General features: G+C 44.0%; 1 protein-coding gene across 1 annotated transcript; it reads right to left on the bottom strand.

The window, feature by feature from the left end:
* Positions 1–255: 255 nt before the first annotated feature.
* Positions 256–9,697, bottom strand: ncdn (neurochondrin). Its single transcript, XM_090228159.1, has 7 exons — positions 9,272–9,697; positions 5,825–6,029; positions 4,454–5,707; positions 1,970–2,214; positions 1,567–1,782; positions 1,089–1,231; positions 256–935 (listed from the first exon to the last, which is right to left on the bottom strand). Coding segments are annotated over exons 1-7 (2,487 nt in total). The 5' UTR covers positions 9,274–9,697; the 3' UTR covers positions 256–513.
* Between the last annotated feature and the right edge of the window lie 11,392 nt (positions 9,698–21,089).

The raw sequence follows: 21,089 nt of genomic DNA, 5'->3' as shown, positions 1-21,089 counted from the left end.
ACATGCATAGACATGGAAAGATATTGGTTCACTTTAACTACAATACCACATAGTTACTATACCAATTATATTAGTCTAAAGTGTATGTTCATAAACTGCATCACTCCTTTCAGAAAACAGGAACATTGGTTTTAATGCATATGTCCTGTAAGTGTTTTGAATTTCAGTAGTAAGCAGGACAGCTTTGAGTGTGGATACCATCTCTTATCTGTTGAAGGAACATTCTGCTTCAAAATGAAAACACTTAAGATGAAATCTTTAACAAAATAATTATTTATTTTATTCTTAACTTTAATACATGTAACAGACTGCTTATATACAGTCATACCATCTGACAAACAAGTGCAATGTTTATCAGGAAGCGTATGACAAAGCAAGTATAGCCTGTTACTAAACAATGATATATTCAGCCAGTTTGTCTTAGTCTCGAGGCTGAAGTTTTTCCTGATCATGTTACGTGTCTGCTCAGGAAAAACTCCTGGCCCCCATCTTCATGATCAATACACAAGTGCTTCAGTTTGTGGTAAGGGATTTCCTCAGACTGTCCATGCTACCCAAGGCTCCCTTGGCACTGCTCTTCAGGAGGACACTGATCTCCTGTCGACAGAACGGGCACTGGAGTGCCACTGCGCAGAGGGCCTCCTCTAGTGCCCCCTGGGTGTGGGGGTCAGGCAGGGTGCTACAGGAGCCCAGCATGGCGAGGGTGTGGTTGAGCCAACCCTCCTCCCTGACCAGGGTGATGATCCAGGGCTGGGCCTTCACACAACCTCCCAGGGCCTGCAGACCCAGCCTCCACAGCTCCCCAGCCTCCTCCCACCACTCCTCCCAGGCAGGGCTCACCCTAACTGGGCCCGGGCCCGAGCTGGAGTCCAGGGCACCACGGAGGAACCGCAGGGCTGCGGAGAAGAACCGCCTTTGGCTTGCTTCAACCGGAGCTGGAACATGGTAGAACAAATACAAAGACAGGCTTCAATGAATTTAGAGGGAATGTATTAGGCATACATTCATACAATTGCAAAAATAAACAATTCTATTAAGACAGAAATTGGCCCGTTCACTCATCGAAAAACAAAGCCATGTTAACTCACCTTTAGGAGCTGGTTTAAGCCTGCCAATCATGAGCCCCAGAGTACAAAGATTGGCAGCCAGGACCAAGAGGCGGGGTTTGTGCAGGAGAACAGGAAGTGCTTCACTCAACAGTGACTCAAGGCTTCTGAAACAAGGGTCCTTTCTGAGAGACAAGATTGTGCATAAATAACACATTTTGTCACACAGGTTATATTGTAATGTTATGCATCCCCAATGTGAACTTGCAGTTAGTGAAATATTTACCGTTGAGGGGGAGATTCAATTTAATTTATTTTATAGTCAACAACACAAAACGACCCAATTTTGCTGTATAAAAATCCACCCCAACTAGTCACCAGTATCTGTAAATTAAACTAAGCTATGTGTGTTTTATAGCGTACGTGTGCATTTCAGTCTCTACAAAACATTAGTTATACAACACATACATGTGTATTTGGGTCTCTGCAAGGGCAGCTGTGTGTAGTGTTTATTTTGTACCTGACTCGCTCCGGCTCCGTGACAGTGAAGTTGAGCAGGGCCGAGCAGGCTGTCTCCATACTGGGGTCCCGGGCTAACGCTGCCCCTCCTTTCCCCCGCATGTCACCCCATCCCTGGGTTAGGAAGGCCACCAGGAGACCTGGGGTGTCCAGGGTGAGCAACACCTTTCTTGGGGCGTCCTCTGCAGAGAGGTGGCACAGAGCTGGGAGGAGATACCTAGAGAGGGGGGGGGGGGAGCAGGAGAGAGGCTATGGCTTAAGATCCTGTTTCTCAAATGCGGTCAACTCCTGATAAATGCACACAGCTTGGGACTGTCAACACAACCTGCACTAAACCCAGTATGCAGTTACCAGGAGCAGTTTTTTAAAGAATTAAATTGGGACTGGAATCAGAGTCAACCTACCTTACAGCATCTTTGCCTGTCCAAGCCCCTCCCTGTGAGCAGTCGCCTACAGACATCTCCGACATCCAATTGGAAAGACCCTGGTCCTGACTCTCTCCCTGCAGATGGCTTCTGGCGTAGCCCATCAGAAAGGGCAAGAGGGCAGTCACTTCCTCCTTGAGACATGAAGTCTCTTCAGCGAGCCAGGCGCAGAGGGAGCGGAACGTGGCGAAAATGAAGGGGTCGCCGTAACGACTCGGATCAACCTGGAGAAAAATACTTAAAAAGTTAGTTTCAGAATCAGAGTTAGCCTTCTCTTACAGGAGTACTCTTTGAGCAAAGCTGAAAGTGTAAGGTAAACACTACCGTATTGGGTAAATCCATTTGAATTCAATCCCTTTTTTGACAGCACCCCTTTTGATTTGAACGAAGCCTTCAATATATTTTCCCATTGAAGGAAGGCTCAGAAAGTGACTTTTTGGACCTGAATGTCAAAATGTAAACGTGTTCAAAGTGAACCCATTTTGCACACCCCTCCATAACATGAGGCATCCATGTCTTCATCACTGGAAAATATAGCCCTTTGCACTTCTACCCGTAAACAGGTTGAAAATCTTGAGACTGATAAGCACCTAAATTGGAACGTAGTGGCTGTACAGTTAAATGCTATACATGAGTATCAGAGCTCAGGGTCTCCGCTCCACAGCTCTGTATGGGTTTTGACTGACAGTCGTTCTGAACTTGACCACCGCGTGCAACAAGAAGTTGGCCACATCCCTCCCGCTAATTTGGCAACTTTTGCACATTTTTTGTTGTCTGAGTGAAGGAAATGCTGCAAATTACGAGGAGTCGATGTATTGTGAAAAGCGAGACGTTGAGGATTCAAACAAATATTTGATGTCATACAAGCAAGCCAAACACCTGTGAGTCCAAATGTGCACTTCACATCTCCATCTCATAAAACTCATAATATACAGTGTCAATGTTTATGATCACTAAGTTTGATGTACAGTTACAAGATGTCATGGGTTGTCCTGTACAGAATGAGCCCGTTTGTTGTATTGTGAAGACAATTTCCCGCGGACCACACATCTGAACACACTCACGAAAGCCTAATACTGTAAGATTATAAAACACAATTTAGCTAGTCATGTTGGAAATAGAACAAGCTTTCAAATTATGCCCACCTGACCCAGAATGAGATTTATTATGGACTGCTTTTTGGATTGCGCAAACAGTATTTGTGTAAAGGCGGGGGGATGCAATGCGGTGTTCAAAACAACTACAAGTGTACTTGCTCTAGTTCCTCAACGGCACAGCTAGGAGAGCTAAAAAGAAACGCTTTATAGCTGAAGACTCTTCGAGTCATATAAACGCATTGAAATTACTTAGGAACTCTGCACACTTAGGTGTGTGGCCACTTGGAAACACCAGTTAGACCGCTCACTCAAAACCTTTGTCATGTCTTAGGTTGCACCTATCCCAAATTTTCCAAGAATATTCTTATCATGTTACTGAATGTATTTCCAGATTTCGTTAAAGAAATTAGGTAAAGGACAGTAAAATGCACATAAAATCAACAGTGTAATGTTTGGATTCACTCGTGTCAGGTTAACTGTTGTGTCCTCACCTTTTATCTAATATTTTTCCCATAATCTCCAAACTGTTTCCTTTTTAATTGCTACCATTGGTATGAATATGCTTTCCATATCTATTCTGTAAGAAACATTTAAATTTAGCCCTATCCATATAGTGGAACAGGTAAAAAAAAAATACTTTTTTTTTTTTAAGTTACCTTAAAAATGTAAATTATCCCAAAATATATATTCGCATAGACCCTATTTTACATTATCTGAGGTTCTTGTTTTGTGCCCGACATCAGTTGAGGCACAAATCCTACAATTCTGTAAAGCAGGGTCTAAGCTACTTGAGTATTACATTTAAAAAAACAGTTTACATTTACAAAAACAGAGTTCACCCATATTAGAGTTCACCCATATTTTGATAATTAATATTAAAAAAAGGTTTACATTTTTTTTTTTAATAAAAACATTAATTAAAAAAACATTTTTCAAGATATTTTAGAATAGTTTGACAACCCTTTTTGTGAGCTTTTAAATGATATCAAACTCAACCGTTTAGCTTTTCCAGTGATGAAGACGTGTAATGGTAGGGTGGGTATGCAAAATGCAAAACTTTGAGCACCTCTATCTTCTGAAAGTTTCAGCATACAGGTCCAAAAAAAGTCACTTCCTGACCACTTCTTCCCTAGGCAAAAATGTATTGAAAGTTGTTTAAATCAAAAGGGATGTTGTCAAAAAGCACTTGAAATCAAATGGATATACCCCATTGTGAATGTTGTGTGTCTGTCGTGGACAGTACAAAGCACACAGTTATCTTGTGGGAAACATGATTTGAATTTTATTCCACCTACACTTTCTTACAGACACTCTGGCTGGTGTGAAAAATGAGTATGAATGCAGCTTCTTTGCCTCGTTCTCTTACCTGCTGCAGGTGATAGATGACTGCCGAGAAGGCCTCCTCCAGAACCAGGAGAACCTGCCTGCTCTGCTGCAGACTGAGTCCAGTGATGGCAGTCTGTGGCTGGGCATCGCTCTGCTGGGCGACTCCCTGGCTGCTGCAGGCCTGCTCCATGGCCGCTTCCATGACGCGGTAGCAGGCGGTGAGTGTCTGTTGCAGTTGGGGACTCAGCTCTGTATCGGGGGGCTCCTCCAGGCCCATCCTCACCTCCACACAGGCCCGGTTTACCAGCAGGCAACAGAACTTAGGTGGCCCCACAGGCTCCCAGCCACACAGGTCCAACAGGCAGGCGGAGAGGACTAACACAGGGCCTATTTGACCTGGGGTCAGCTTAGCCTGCAGCATGGGCCTCAGGGCCACCCACAGACTGACCATAGTTGGCATTAGGTCAGTGTCCTTTGGTGTTCCACCTGGCGAGGGGAGGAACTGCGGCACCAGGGCACACATATCGAGCTGGGTGAGGCCAGTGGCTTGGCAGAAGTCTTGGGAGACTCTGGCCAGGAGAGAGAGGAGTTCGGCTGGGTGCTTACTCCAGGCTCTCTCTTTAGTTTTGCCTGAGAGCAGGGCACCAAGAAGGGGTAGTCCTTTTTCATGGCTCAGTGTCTGTTTCTGTCCCAAGGCCCGACAAAGAGCTGGGACGGCGCCCCTGGCCAGGAGCTGGTCTGGGCCCCGGGGTAAAGCACACACTGTAATCAAAACCTGGTAACAGTCTGTAGCCAAGGCCTCATCCAGTTTGACTGTTGAATGGGAAGTTGGAGCTCCATTTTCTGCAGTACCTTCCTCAGAGCCTGTAGGGCTCGTCGCATCTGGAGACGGTGCTTTGAATCCTGCAGTGTCCTGGACAGGCTCTTTGGTAGTGTTTGTGCTCTGTGATGACTGTTCATCTTCAGCCTGGCTTGGCTGGTCTGGTTCCATCCCTTGTCTAGCCTGGTGCTGGGCTTGTTTCTGCGGGCTCCATTTGGGCCCATCGGCCAGCAGCCCTAGCAGTAGAGGGATGGTGGTAAGGAGCTGTGGGTGGGCGGCCATGTCTGGGTCTGTGCTGAGGGCAGCCAGCAGAGCTGTGCCCAGAGACAGAAGCTCCTCTGGGGGCAAGCCGGAGGCATCACTCCCCCGGACCGCAGTCACCAGCAGGCGAGCTGGAAGACTCAGCCCCACCGCCTCAAAGATGCGCCGCAGTGTCGCACTGTCAAGCTGGCCTGCTGGACACAATCGTGTAATCTACAGAACAGAAAGTGAAGGATGGAGAATATAAGGGTGAAATATTTTTTTTGTTACCCACCATACAAGATTAAATAGAATTACTAAGGGTCAGAGATAAGATAGTGACACTCTTACCAGGAGAAGTGCAGCGAGTGTGTGGCTGTCGTTTTTGGCATGGGTGAGTGTGTGTAGACAGCGCTCCAGAACCTCACGCTGGGCAGCAGACAAGCCATCTATCGCCAGTGGCGCTCCCTCTCCTTCCTCACTGCCTGTGTGTTCGCCACTGGAATCACTCTCAGAGCTCACAATAAATGTACCCTCAGCCATTGCTAATGCCATCCTGTAAACACAATATACATATCAGTGGTGAAAATGAGTGAGAGAGATCCAGACAATGCCCCATCTTCAAAATTGAGGTAAGAAGACATCAACCTCTACTGCATCCTGTACATTGGATTAGTGAGCAAAAATAAACCACTCTGCCTTTTTTTGTCAAGAGCTTAGTCCTTTTGGGAGTTTTTCTTGATAAGCCATTCTCATAATTTGTGTCATTGTTGTGGAGCACCACTCCTTCACTTTGTTTTCTGAAGTGCAAAGGCCCACCTGAACTCTTATATTATGAAATAAGTCTTGTTGTGCATTGTATTATGTTCATGTTAGCTGTGTAGCTAGCTAGACTAACTATCCCAAGATGTACTCTTAATAGGTATACCAAACCAGTTTTGGTGATTTCTGGTATTTCATCAAAATAAATCAATACATTTTTGGACTCATTCAAACGTTTTTACCTGATTAAGTACAATACCAATGGAAAATCATGTTTAAAAAGTTCAATTTATATTTCTAAAACGTAAGTTGAAAAGGATGCTGTCGCCGCTTCCTGTTGACAAGACATTTTGAGTAATAGCCCAGTGTCCAAATCAATAACCAACAGTTTGTGAAATATTGAAGACCTAAACATAAAATGTACTATCTGCACATACATGTGCAACAATAGTAATCATATTACTTGTAGTTTTTATAAACTGCACATGCACCAAAAACACTGTGGCAATAAACCACTTATCGATTAGGGGGAAATCAGGTTGTACGCGCTGATGAAACTAACACCTAAAAAACCCGCCACATTATTCTTTATTAGGATCCCCGTTAGCCTACAACTAGTCTTACACATGTAGTGTGTTTGCATTGATCAGCTACACATACATGTCAGTACATACACACAAAAAAGTAGCTCAAACGGAGGAGAGGTGTTGTGAGGTGTTGCTTTATTGGTTTATTTAAAAAAAAATTATAAACCAGGCTTGCTGTTCACTTGCACTATATGAGATGGAAGAGAGTTCCATGCAATCATCTGTGTGTTACCATGAATTTGTTCTGTGCCTGGGGACTGTGAAAAGACCCCTGGTGGCATGTCTGGTGGAGTAAGTATGTGTTAGTGTTGTATGTAAATTGACTATGCAAACAACTTGGAATTTCCAACACCATTTTTCTTATCAAACAAGAACCCAGTCAGTCTTTCCTCAACTCTTAGCCAATAGAGACTGGCATGCACATGATTAATATTAATACTCTGATTACAGTGAAGAGCAAAACGTGCTGCTCTGTTCTGGGACAGCTGCAGCTTAACTAGGTACTTCTTTGCAGCACTTGACCGTGTGACTGGACAATAATCAAGACCAGATAAAACTAGAGGATGCAGTACATTCTTTGTTGAGTCAAAAACCCATGGAAACTTGATGTTTTTTTTTTTACATTACTGGTTAGAGAACAACCTGCAGAAGACAGTCTGCAACATTTTGGAGTGATGAATTTAGATTTTGGGGTCTCCAAAACAGAAACGCAACACTTTTTTTGTCAAGTACTCATATCGATTTCACGTTTATCGATTGCTTGAGAGGGGGGAAACCAGGTTGCACGTCCTGATAAAACTAACAGTTCAAAACCCACAGAATCTGGGAATAATGTGTACATCTTTGGTTAGAGGACAATTTGTAGAACACCGCCATTTTGAATCAAGTCGGTTGCCAACGCGGTAAGTATTATGCAACACTTTTTTTTTGCTAATCACTTCGATATCACGCTGAAATCAATAGAACAGAGGGAAAACACTTCGGATGTAGCGCTGTTTACACTAACACTATTCAAAGGCCACACGGAAACTTGGAACAACCTATACACCTTTGGTTAGATGAGGCTTATCTATATTTTGGAATGTCGGATATTGATTTCGGGAGGCTGCCATCACAGAAAAGGAACAGACCACTTTTTCTGTTAGTTAAATTAAACAAATAACGACGCAGCATAGGATAGAAGTGACAACGGTTGGCTGCTATTTAAGTGATAGCTTGACAGTCAAATTCATGTATTGGTGTGCGACATGCGACTTTTATAGAAACCGCCCCAAATTGTCTGTGCCATTTCCTTAACTCTGTTCAAAGTCCTGCGCATCCCAGCGCGTGAAAAAAAATCAACAGTACAAAACCAAAGATATGTATCTGTTTTAAACAATCAATCTCATCACGATGGCTATACACTTTTATACTAATATCACCAATCTGAGGTATAAAGGATGTAATTCCACTCAAATTTTACAGGGTGAAAAATGCAAGCTTGTGTGAAGTAGTAACACAAACTGTCCACATTAGGGAAATTAGCGCAATATAGAATATGGCAAAAATAATTCCACATGTCACTTTAAGGTGATAGTGTGTTGCCCAATCAAACTATTGCAACAATGACATTAAACTCAATTAACCAATTAAGAATTTTTTAAAGCTCTCAAACAATTTAGCTCCGCGCTCTAGACCAGTGTTTCCCAAACTTGTTCGTGGAATCAGCTGTGTAGTGCTAGGGCAAAATCCAAAACGTGCACCCAGGGGGTGCCCCAGGACCGAGTTTGGGAAACACTGCTCTAGACTAAAGCCTCCACAGTGTCTGTGCAGAAGCCTGGAAGTTTGACATCCCTACTCTTAATAAGGAGCCTTGTTATTTGCCGAGGTAAACTGTCTCTAACAGCCAAATACTCCATCTAAACATGAATCGATTCTCAATTACGATACGCTTCCAAAAACAAAGCCCTTTTCACATCACACCAATACAATTTCACAAAAGCAAAATACACACTTTTCACCAGTTTTATCAGTTGCAGCTGACAGTATTTTTCAGTGACAACACGTTTCTGGCGACCTTCTACACAGGTGTTCGGTGCCGCTGTAACATAGAAATATGGCCATGTGGAAACACGAACCTGGCCTAACCCTATAAAAAAGGTAAGCGCAAATTGAACGTTGTATTTTTAGGAAAATATGTATCGCTGCTATGAAAGATAAGGTCCTAATTACTTCCTAAACCGTACCGTATGCGATTAATGTTAATGTTCAGACCGAGCGTCGGGGCTCTTGTGGAACAGAGTCATGCTCAAGGGCTAGGCTAACTCAAATTAGTAAGCTTTCCAAAGTGTTGTGGCTAATGAACTCATATCGTTCACGTTTCCCGCTTACATATATTTTAGCATTTTCTTTGGCATACATTGAAAACTGTGATAAAATAATTAGTGGAAGTAGCTACAAACATACTCACATTTAGGCTAGCTGCGTTCTTTATTTGTTCATTCAACTTTCAGCGCTGCACAAGAGAATGAGATCCACGAAGCAAGCTGTCAAAACAAGAGATGGTTAGAACAACCAATCAACGTGATCAACAAATTATAATCGGCCAATCATGAGGAGGTTCTTTGACATGTAAGGACGCCATTTTGGTTGGTGGCCCGTTCTGGGAACGTTTATATATTTGGTTGGCAAAGCAAAATATTGGCACATTATTTCAATGCCCTTTGATAAATGTTGTGTTTAGTCATAGCAATAAAAGTTACTCCAAAAGATTGCAATTACTTGGCTGCGTTAGACGGACGTGATTGGATTAATCGCGTTTAGGTTTATATTGTAGCGACCCGCACAGACAGCTGTGTGTTAGGCTAGTAGGTGGTGTTGTACTTACCAGTACCCAGTGTTCGCGGGGTCCGACATGCTAATCAACCTGCTATCTGCCAATCACGGGAATGCCTAGAATGTTCTGATGCCGGGCATTCTGGCGGTTGGCGGAGGGGGGTTGGAGCATTGGAAGTTAAGACCAGGTTTAGCCTTTGTTCTCTCTTACGTCTGGGCTTCACAAGAGGTCACGGTTGGCTTGTGGGGTATCTTTCGTTCATTTGGCGTGGGCTACGGCCAAACAGTAGCCTGTGCAAAGTCTGGTTAATAAACCGTCAATTCGTAAACTCAACTCTCTGTCTGGACAATTGTTCCTTTATGATCTAGTCAGGTCATTACAATATTAAGTCGCAAACTTAAGCAAGAACTCTTAGAAGCCAGTTTTTGTGAACTATATTGAACAAAAATACAAACGCAACAATTTCAAATATTTTACATTGTTACATTTTACATTGTTACAGTTCATTTATGAAAATCCGTCAATTGAAATAAATAAATTAGGCTCTAATCTATGGATTTCACATGACTGGGCAGGGGCGCAGCCATGAGTGTGGCTGGGAGGGCATAGGCCCACCCACTGGGGAGCCAGGCCCAGCCAATCAGAATGAGTTTTTCCCTACAAAAGGGCTTTATTACAGACAAAAATACTCCTTAGAAGGTGAAGAAGCCAAATGTGGAGGTCCTGGGCTGCCATGGTTACAAGCAGTGTTTCCTCTAAGCTGCACGCCCAAGACTGCCACGCAGCTCCCCAGGACTGCCACAGAGAGAAGCACGAGATTGAACTTCACTCAACTTTCTAGAGCAGTGGTCACCAACCGGTCGATCTCCAAGGTATTCCTAGTCAATCGCCAAATATTTCTGTAAAAACCTCAACGATAAAGCCTTGTATTCCTATTTTTGTTCTTTTTTTTGTCACCGGCTGTTGGCGGTAGGTGCACCCAATTCAGCTGCCCTGTGCGCCTGGTAGGCGATCTGTTGCCATTTTGAACCATTTAATGTGTCTGAAGGTAAAAACTCTGTCTTCCCGGCTGGCCCAGAGAGCAAATCAAGTTCACTGTAGGCCTACCGCTGACCAATCGTATGGCTCAGATGACCATGTTTATTTATTTTATTTTATTTCACCTTTATTTAACCAGGTAGGCTAGTTGAGAACAAGTTCTCATTTGCAACTGCGACCTGGCCAAGATAAAGCATGTGTGAACAGACAACACAGAGTTACACATGGAGTAAACAATTAACAAGTCAATAACACAGTAGAAAAAAAGGAGAGTCTATATACATTGTGTGCAAAAGGCATGAGGAGGTAGGCGAATAATTACAATTTTGCAGATTAACACTGGAGGGATAAATGATCAGATGGTCATGTACAGGTAGAGATATTGGTGTGTAACAAAAGAGCAGAAAAGTAAATAAATAAAAACAGTATGGGGATGAGGTAGGTAAAAATGGGTGGGCTATTTACCAATAGATTATGTACAGCTGCAGCGATCGGTTAGCTGCTCAGATAGCAGATGTTTGAAGTTGGTGAGGGAGATAAAAGTCTCCAACTTCAGTGATTTTTGCAATTCGTTCCAGTCACAGGCAGCAGAGAACTGGAACGAAAGGTGGCCAAATGAGGTGTTGGCTTTAGGGATGATCAGTGAGATACACCTGCTGGAGCGCGTGCTACGGGTGGGTGTTGCCATCGTGACCAGTGAACTGAGATAAGGCGGAGCTTTACCTAGCATGGACTTGTAGATGACCTGGAGCCAGTGGGTCTGGCGACGAATATGTAGCGAGGGCCAGCCGACTAGAGCATACAGGTCGCAGTGGTGGGTGGTATAAGGTGCTTTAGTGACAAACGGATGGCACTGTGATAAACTGCATCCAGTTTGCTGAGTAGAGTGTTGGAAGCAATTTTGTAGATGACATCGCCGAAGTCGAGGATCGGTAGGATAGTCAGTTTTACTAGGGTAAGTTTGGTGGCGTGAGTGAAGGGGGCTTTGTTGCGGAATAGAAAGCCGACTCTATGCAGTAACGTAGCAGACATAAAAGAAAGCTACAGCAAAGTTGATACTGTGAGATTTCAAAACGTTTAAAACCATGACTAGAGAGAGACTGTCAATGATTACCGCAAAGATACGTTGTTTTTAAGTTCTTACTCAGCACTGTCAACACTTTGTATTCATCGCTTTTACAATCCATAAAACACGCATTCTTCCTATTTATACAGCATTACAACAAGTATTGCAGTAGTTTTGATTGAGTTTTAAAGTGTATCTATAGGCTTCCGTTATTATTAGTGGCGGGTTTTTATTTAATATCAAAGAATATTTCACTTTCGCTGTTCATAACAACATGTAACAACAACATGTAACAACATGAATTTGTGCATGAGGCAGAAATAATGCGGTGTGACTCGAGTTTCGCCATCAGTTGGAAGACTGTGTCCCATTTTGGTCAGTGTCAGTGGAGGGAAGGGAGAGCTGAGTGATGTTGAGAGGCGGATCCTCAGTCTGCTGCTCTCTCCCTTGCTGAGACTGACCATCAGCATATCAGAGCAACCCAGAGCATATCGAAGCAACCCAGAGCATATCGGAGGATTTCTGCCGATCTGGATCATTACACCGGATCAGTAATCCGGATCATGGCAGCTAGTTAACTGCAAACTGTGGCTACTGTTAGCTAACGCCTCTGTCCCGAAGCTAGCACCAGCTAGCCTCGAGCTAGGCCCATGCTAATTATAGGGCTACAATACCTCCTTTGCCAATTGGCCTGGATCCTTTATTGTCGACACGGAGCCCCGCGATCTATCGCGATTGGACTGCCGACGTGATCGCCCGATGTGGTCTCTATTACCATATCGCTGCAGAACCATCTACTAGCCCCGGCCCGCTAGCTTTTCTGAACGCTGTGTCCCCTGATCGCCCAGCGTAGTAGTGACTACCGAACAGCACCCTGACTCACCTATTGCTGCTCTTTTGACCCTATGATCACTCGGCTACACAACTGATGCCCCCTGGACTGTTTCAATAACACGGTATCTCATTTTGTTTACCTGTTGGCCCCAGCCTCGAACTCAGGTCCTGTATGTACCTAACTGACCCGCTCTGCCCATTCGTCGCCATTTACCCGTTGTCTTAGCTCTCCTGATCAACACCTGTGATTGCTTTATGTCTCTCTCTAATGTCAATATGCCTTGTCTACTGCTGTCTTGGCTAGTTTTTGTTTTATTTCACTGTAGAGCCCTCAGTCCCGCTCAAAATGCCTTAGATAGCTCTTTCATCACCACCCCAGATACATGCAAAAATCTCACCTAGGTTAATTGATGCCTCCAGAGACAAAATCTCTCTCATCGTCACGCAACGCATAGGTTTACCTCCACTGTACTCCCATCCTACCATACCCTTGTCTGTACATTATGCCTTGAATCTATTCTACCACGTGCAGAAATCTGTTCCTTTTATTCTCTGTCCCAATGAACTAGATGACCAGTTCTTATAGCCTTTAGCCGTACCCTTATCCTACTCCTTCTCTATTCCTCTGGTGATGTAGAGGTTAACCCCTGTAGCCCCCAGTTCCACTCCTATTCCCCAGGCGCTATCATTTGTTGACTTCTGTAAGCATAAAAGCCTTGGTTTCATGCATGTTAACATCAGAAGCCTCCTCCCTAAGTTTGTTTTTTTCATTGCTTTAGCACACTCCACCAACCCTGATGTCCTAGCGGGGCCTGAATCCTGGCTTCGGAAGGCCACCAAAAATTCTGAAATTTCCATCCCCAATGACAACATTTTCTGCCAAGATAGAACTGCCCAGGGGGTGGAGTTGCAATCTACTGCAGAGACAGCCTGCAGAGTTTTGTCATGCTATCCAGGTCTGTGCCCAAACAGTTCGAGCTTCTACTTTTAAAAATCCATCTTTCCAGAAATAAGTTTCTCATTGTTGCCACTTGCTACAGACCCCCCTCAGCCCCCAGCTGTGCTCTGGACACCATATGTTAATTAATTGCCCCCCATTTATCTTCAGAGTTTGTACTGTTAGGTGACCTAAACTGGAATATGCTTAACACCCCAGCCGTCCTACAATCTAAACTAGATTCCCTCAATCTCACCCAAATTATCATGGAACCTACCAGGTACAAAGCCAAATCCGTAAACGCGGGGGCACCCTCATAGATATCATCCTGACTAACCTGCCCTCTAAATACACCTCTGCTGTCTTCAACCAGGATCCTAGCGATTACTGCCTCATTATCTGCGTCCGTAATGGGTCCGCGGTTAAACGACCACCCCTCATCCCTGTCAAACGCTCCCTTTAAAACACTTCAGTGAGCAGGCCTTTCTAATCGACCTGGCCGGGTATCCTGGAAGGATATTGACCTCATTCCGTCAGTAGAGGATGCCTGGTTATTCTTTAAAAGGGCTTTCCTCACAATCTGAAATAAGCATGCCCCATTCAAAAAATGTAGAACCTGGAACAGATATAGCCCTTGGTTCACTCCAGACCTGACTGCCCTTGACCAGCACAAAAACATCCTATGGCGTTCTGCATTAGCATCGAATAACCCCCGCGATATACAACTTTTCAGGAAAGTTAGGAGGAGCCTATTAAAGAAGAAGTTACAGGTCTGTGAGAGCCAGAAATCTTGCTTGTTTGTAGGTGACCAAATACTTATTTTCCACCATAATTTGCAAATAAATTCATTAAAAATCCTACAATGTGATTTTCTGGATTTTTTCTCTCTCATTTTGTCTGTCATAGTTGAAGTGTACCTATGATGAAAATTACAGGCCTCTCATCTTTTTAAGTGGGAGAACTTGCACAATTGGTGGCTGACTAAATACTTTTTTGCCCCACTGTACAAAGGTCTCCTTCGCCCTCCATTTGGCAAATCTGTCCATTATTCTATCCTCCTGATTCCTATTTACAAGCAAAAATGTAAGCAGGAAGCAACAGTGACTCGGTCAATAAAAAGTGGTCAGATGAAGCAGATGCTAAACTACAGGACTGTTTTGCTAGCACAGACTGAAATATGTTCCAGGATTCTTCCGATGGCATTGAGGAGTACACCACATCAATCACTGGCTTCATCAATAAGTGCATCGGTGATGTCGGCCCCACAGTGACTGTACGTACATACTCCAACCAGAAGCCATTGATTACTGGCAACATCCGCACTGAGCTAAAGGGTAGAGCTGACGATTTCAAGGAGCGGGACTCTAACCTGGAAGCTTATAAGAAATCCCTCTATGCCATCAAACAGGCAAAGCGTCAATACAGGACTAAGATCAAATCGTACTCCACCGGCTCTGACATTTGTCGGATGTGGCAGGGCTTGCAAACTATTACAGACTACAAAGGGAAGCACAGCCGAGAGCTGCCCAGTGACTCGAGCCTACCAGACGAGCATTAGCTGTTCCGGACGACTGTGTGATCACATTCTCCCCAGCCAATGTGAGTAAGACCTTTAAACAGGTCAACATTCACAAGGCCGCAGGGCCAGACGGATTACCAGGACGTATACTCCAAGCATGTGTTGACCAACTGGCAAGTGTCTTCACTGATATTTTCAACCTCTCCCTGTCTGAGTCTGTAATACCAACATGTTTCAAGCAGACCACCATAGTCCCTGTGCCCAAGAACACTAAGGTAACCTGCCTAAATGACTACCGACACGTAGCACCCATGTCTGTAGCCATGAAGTGCTTTGAAAGGCTGGTCATGGCTCACATCAACACCATTATCCCAGAAACCCAAGACCCACTCCAATTTGCATACCGCCTCAACAGATCCACAGATGATGCTATCTCTATTGCACTCTACACTGCCCTTTCACACCTGGATTAAAGGAACACCTATGTGAGAATGCTATTCATTGACTACAGCTCAGCGTTCAACACCATAGTGCCTTCAAAGCTCATCACTAAGCTAAGGACTAAATAACTCCCTCTGCAACTCCTGGACTTCCTGACGGGTCGCCCCCAGGTGGTGAGGGTAGGTAACAACACATACGCCACGCTGATCCTCAACTCGGGGGCCCCTCTGGGGTGCGTGCTCAGTCCCGTCCTGTTCTCCCGGTTCACTCAAGACTGCACGGCCAGGCATGACTTCAACACCATCATTACGTTTGCCGATGACACAACAGTGGTAGGCCTGATCACCGAAAACAACGAGACAGCCTATAGGGAGGAGGTCAGAGACCTAACCTTGTGGTGCAAGGACAACAACCTCTCCCTCAACGTGATCAAGACAAAGGAGATGATTGTGGACTACAGGAAAAGGAGGACCCAGCACGCCCCCATTCTCATCGACGGGGGTATAGTGGAGCAGGTTGAGAGCCTCAAGTTCCTTGGCGTCCACATCACCAACACACTAACATGGTCTAAGCACACCAAGACAGTCGAGAAGAGAGCACAACAAAACCTATTCCCCCTCAGGAGACTGAAAAGATTTGGCATTGGTCCTCAGATCCTCAAAAGGTTCTACAGCTGCACCATCGAGAGCATCCTGACCGGTTGCATCACTGCCTGGTATGGCAACTGCTCGGCCTCTGACCGCAAGGCACTACAGAGGGTAGTGTGTTCGGCCCAGTACATCACCAGGGCCAAGCTTCCTGCCATCCAGGAACTCTACCCAGACTATTTTCATTGCCCCCCCCCTTCAATAACTCTCTGTTATTATCTATGCATAGTGACTTTAGTAACTCTACCTACAGTACATGTACATATTACCTCAATTACCTCAACTAAGCGGTACCCCTGTATATAGCCTCGCTATTGCTCTTTAATTATTTGTTACTTGTATTTGTTACGTTGTTATTTAACCCATTCAATTGGACGATGGTTCAGTATGTTTTTTCATATTGGACATGCATATTGCACCTTACATAATTGCCTGTACATTGTGTTGCAGTGAGCAGCACTTATAGTTTTCATACTGGACATAGGTCTACATATTTGACACGACTTCCACCGAAGGTGGCTCCTCGGCGTTGCTTCAGCGTTGCCGGCCTACTAGCCATCACCGATCCATGTTTCCTTTTCCGTTTGTTTTGTCTTTGGTTCTGTCACACCTGGTTTTCATTTGCTTTGATTTCTGTGTGTATATTTTTTTTTTTAAATTTAGTCAGCCACCAATTGTGCAAGTTCCCCTACTTAAAAAGATGAGAGGCCTGTAATTTTCATCATAGGTACACTTCAACTATGACATACAAATTGAGAAAAGAAAATCCAGAAAATCACATTGTAGGATTTTTTATGAATTTATTTGCAAATTATGGTGGAAAATAAGTATTTGGTCACCTACAAACAAGCAAGATTTCTGGCTCTCTCAGACCTGTAACTTCTTCTTTAAGAGGCTCCTCTGTCCTCCACTCATTACCTGTATTAATGGCACCTGTTTGAACTTGTTATCAGTATAAAAGACACCTGTCCACAACCTCAAACAGTTACACTCCAAACTCCACTATGGCCAAGACCAAAGAGCTGTCAAAGGACACCAGAAACAAAATTGTAGACCTGCACCAGGCTGGGAAGACTGAATCTGCATAAGGTAAGCAGCTTGGTTTGAAGAAATCAACTGTGGGAGCAATTATTAGAAAATGGAAGACATACAAGACCCCTGATAATCTCCCTCGATCTGGGGCTCCACGCAAGATCTCACCCCGTGGGGTCAAAATGATCACAAGAACGGTGAGCAAAAATCCCAGAACCACACGGGGGGACCTAGTGAATGACCTGCAGAGAGCTGGGACCAAAGTAACAAAGCCTACCATCAGTAACACACTACGCCGCCAGGGACTCAAATCCTGCAGTGCCAGACGTGTCCCCCTGCTTAAGCCAGTACATGTCCAGGCCCGTCTGAAGTTTGCTAGAGAGCATTTGGATGATCCAGAAGAGGATTGGGAGAATGTCATATGGTCAGATGAAACCAAAATATTACTTTTTGGTAAAAACTCAACTCGTCGTGTTTGGAGGACAAAGAATGCTGAGTTGCATCCAAAGAACACCATACCTACTGTGAAGCATGGGGATGGAAACATCATGCTTTTGGGCTGTTTTTCTGCAAAGGGACCAGGACGACTGATCCGTGTAAAGGAAAGAATGAATGGGGCCATGTATCGTGAGATTTTGAGTGAAAACCTCCTTCCATCAGCAAGGGCATTGAAGATGAAATGTGGCTGGGTCTTTCAGCATGACAATGATCTCAAACACACCGCCCGGGCAACGAAGGAGTGACTTCGTAAGAAGCATTTCAAGGTCCTGGAGTGGCCTAGCCAGTCTCCAGATCTCAACCTCATAGAAAATCTTTGGAGGGAGTTGAAAGTCCATGTTTTGCCCAGCAACAGCCCCAAAACATCACTGCTCTAGAGGAGATCTGCATGGGGGAATGGGCCAAAATACCAGCAACAGTGTGTGAAAACCTTGTGAAGACTTACAGAAAACATTTGACCTCTGTTATATACCCTTTGTTGGCAATGACAAAGTATTGAGATAAACTTTTGTTATTGACCAAATACTTATTTTCCACCATAATTTGCAAATAAATTCATTAAAAATCCTACAATGTGATTTTCTGGCTGGCAACTACGACCGCAGAGCGCCACCCGAACGGGAAGGGGAGCCACCTTCGGTAGGTGGTGACAGTGAGGTATTGTTTGTTTTGTTACATGGTCTATTAGGAGCTCTGTTTATTTCTGTATTTCTCTGCCTGTACTGTTACAGGCAGAGGTTGGAGCCCCTTTTGGAGCCCCTGTGTATGACCTTCTGCCTGTCCCTGGACCCAGCTACCTGCTTCCTCCTGTGGTCCTTTGCTAATAAACCCTGCTGCGCCCTGCGCTTGAAACCAGCGCTCTGTCTCCCATCGTATTCATTACACTTGGGAAACTTTAATGCTGCAGACATTGGTTAGTACACTTCTACAGATCTGTGCCTCGACACATTCCTGTCTCTGTGCTCTACGAACAATTCATTCAACCTCATGGCTTTGTTTTTGCTCTGACATGCACTGTCAATTGTGGGACCTTATATAGACAGGTGCGTGGCTTACCAAATCATGTCCAGTCAATTGGATTTACCACAGGTGGACTCCAATCAAGTTGTAGAAACACCTCAAGGATGATCAATGGAAACAGGATGCACCTGAGCTCAATTTCGAGTCACATAGCAAAGGGTCTGAATACTTATGTAAAACAGGTACTTCTGTTTTTAATGTTGTATAAATTTGCAAACATTTCTAAACCTGTTTTCGCTTCGTCATTGTTTGTAGATTGATGAGGGAAAATGTATTTAATCCATTTTCGAAAATGTCTGTAATGTAACAAAATGTGGAAAAAGAGGTCTGAATACTTTCTGAATGCACTTTACTTTTTACAAGAACCGGAGCACATGACTTGACAAGTCGTTTACAGTTTTTGACAAATCACAAAGCAAATAAAATGTTATCACCTCACATATCATCACCCCGAATACAATCCTACTGCCTAGCCTAACCGTGCGAAAGCTAAACAACGTTGCCAGGATTGGATGAAGCCATTTTAGGGGAGTTTGTGAGGGGGTTCATTTAATTTTTTAATTTTCAAGTCCATGGTTGAGTAAAAATGGGGGAAGGTATCATGGGGGGATATGATGCAGGAAATATTACTATGATGGGGATTCATTAATAAATGGGGGGAAAACACAGGAGAAGTTTACAAGTTAATTAAAAATAAAACCCCTGAAAGGAGATTTCTGAGCTAGCAACCCTGAGGTACCATAGTTACAATCTGATGCTGCGTTCAAAACAACTGGGAACTCTGAAAAAAACGAGGTCTGACTGGAAAAATGGTTTTGAACTGTCATCCAACTCGGAATTCCAACAAGATAGCTGACTTCTTGATTTTACCTATTTTTCTGAGTTTCTAGTTGTCTTAAGTACCATATGTCACAGGTCAGGTTTTCTTCCTTGAGTGTACTACCCGAGGTTGCCACTGGAGAGCACCCTTGGGTTACTTCCAGTATCCAGGTGACCCTGATTGGGCTTATTGGGATCACCTGCTCAGGTCTCATGTTTTGTTCAGTGTTCTCTTGCTTTGTTGTTTTGTTATGAAGAGCTTAAGTAAATATTCTGGATTTACCCTTACCTCCGTCTGCTGTGTTTCTCTTCGCCTGGGTCAGAGTTCATACTAGCATTAATGTCACACCATAAGTCAGTTGAGTGAGAGGATAAGTTCATTAGAGTTAACTGCACCTCAGATTGCAGCCCAAATAAATGTTCAAGTAAGAGACACATCTCAACATCAACTCTTCAGAAGAGACTCCGTGAATCATGCCTTCATAGTCGAATTGCTGCAAAGAAACCACTACTAAAGGACACCAAAAAGAAGAGACTTGCTTGGGCCAAGAAACACGAGCAATGGACAATAGACCGGTGGAAATCAGTCCTTTGATCCAAATTTGAGATTTTTGGTTGCAACCGCTGGGTCTTTGTGTGACGCAGAGTAGGTGAATGGATGATCTCTGCATGTGTGGTTCCCATCGTGAAGCATGGAGGAGGAGGTGTGATGGTGTGGGGGTGCTTTGTTGGTTTCATAGTTTTTACAATGTAGAAAATAGAAAAAATAAAGAAAAACCGTTGAATGAGTAGGTGTGTCCATACTTTTGACTTGTACTGTACATACATATATACAAACATACATACAAACATATATACAGTATGCTACAGTAGAAACGACAACACGATATACAGAAAATAAGGCACTTATTATTTGTAAGTGTAACCGATGTGAAATGGCTAGCTAGTTCGAGGGGTGCGCGCTAATAGCGTTTCAATCTGTGACGTCACTCGCTCAGACCTTGAAGTAGTTGTTTCCCTTGCTCTGCAAGGGCTGTGGCATTTGGGCCGATGGGTAATGATGCTTTGTGGGAGGCGTTTGTAGATGTGTGCAGAGGGTCCCTGGTTCGAGTCCAGGTAGGGGCGAGGAGAGGGACGGAAGCTATACTGTTACATAAGGAAAACAACAATGAAGGCAATGCAGTCACCAGCCAGAAAATGTGCCATGGGGAAAAAGTTAGTACAAGGCCTGTTCTGCCAAGAGATGCGCAAATGTCTGCATATTAGATATGGGAAACACTGGGGAAGTGCTTGGGCTCTTGTCAAATAGGGAAGTTGGTCTGGTTCAGTTAAGCCTCAAAAATAAATTTACCACAACAGTGAAATTGGCTACTTATGTGAATTAATGAGGCCGGACACAGCTCAATTCAAACTGTTATTAGAAAATAAAACTTGACAAGTTTTTGTTTGAGGGCAGCACAGGTTAACTGTCCTGTTGCATAACAATCACATTTTGGAACAGTAATTGCATTCTCACATCACATGCATTAAAAAAACTAATGCTGGGGCAACCGTTCGATATATTTGGAATTCATGTGTGAAAAAATTACAGTAAAGTTTGT

The sequence above is a fragment of the Oncorhynchus mykiss genome, chromosome 30, assembly GCF_057628025.1.
Source record: "Oncorhynchus mykiss isolate SJ-2025 chromosome 30, ASM5762802v1, whole genome shotgun sequence".
In the NCBI taxonomy this organism is placed as follows: Eukaryota; Metazoa; Chordata; class Actinopteri; order Salmoniformes; family Salmonidae; genus Oncorhynchus; species Oncorhynchus mykiss.
Note: the sequence above shows the minus strand (reverse complement) of the source record. Positions and strands in the feature narration are given on the sequence as shown.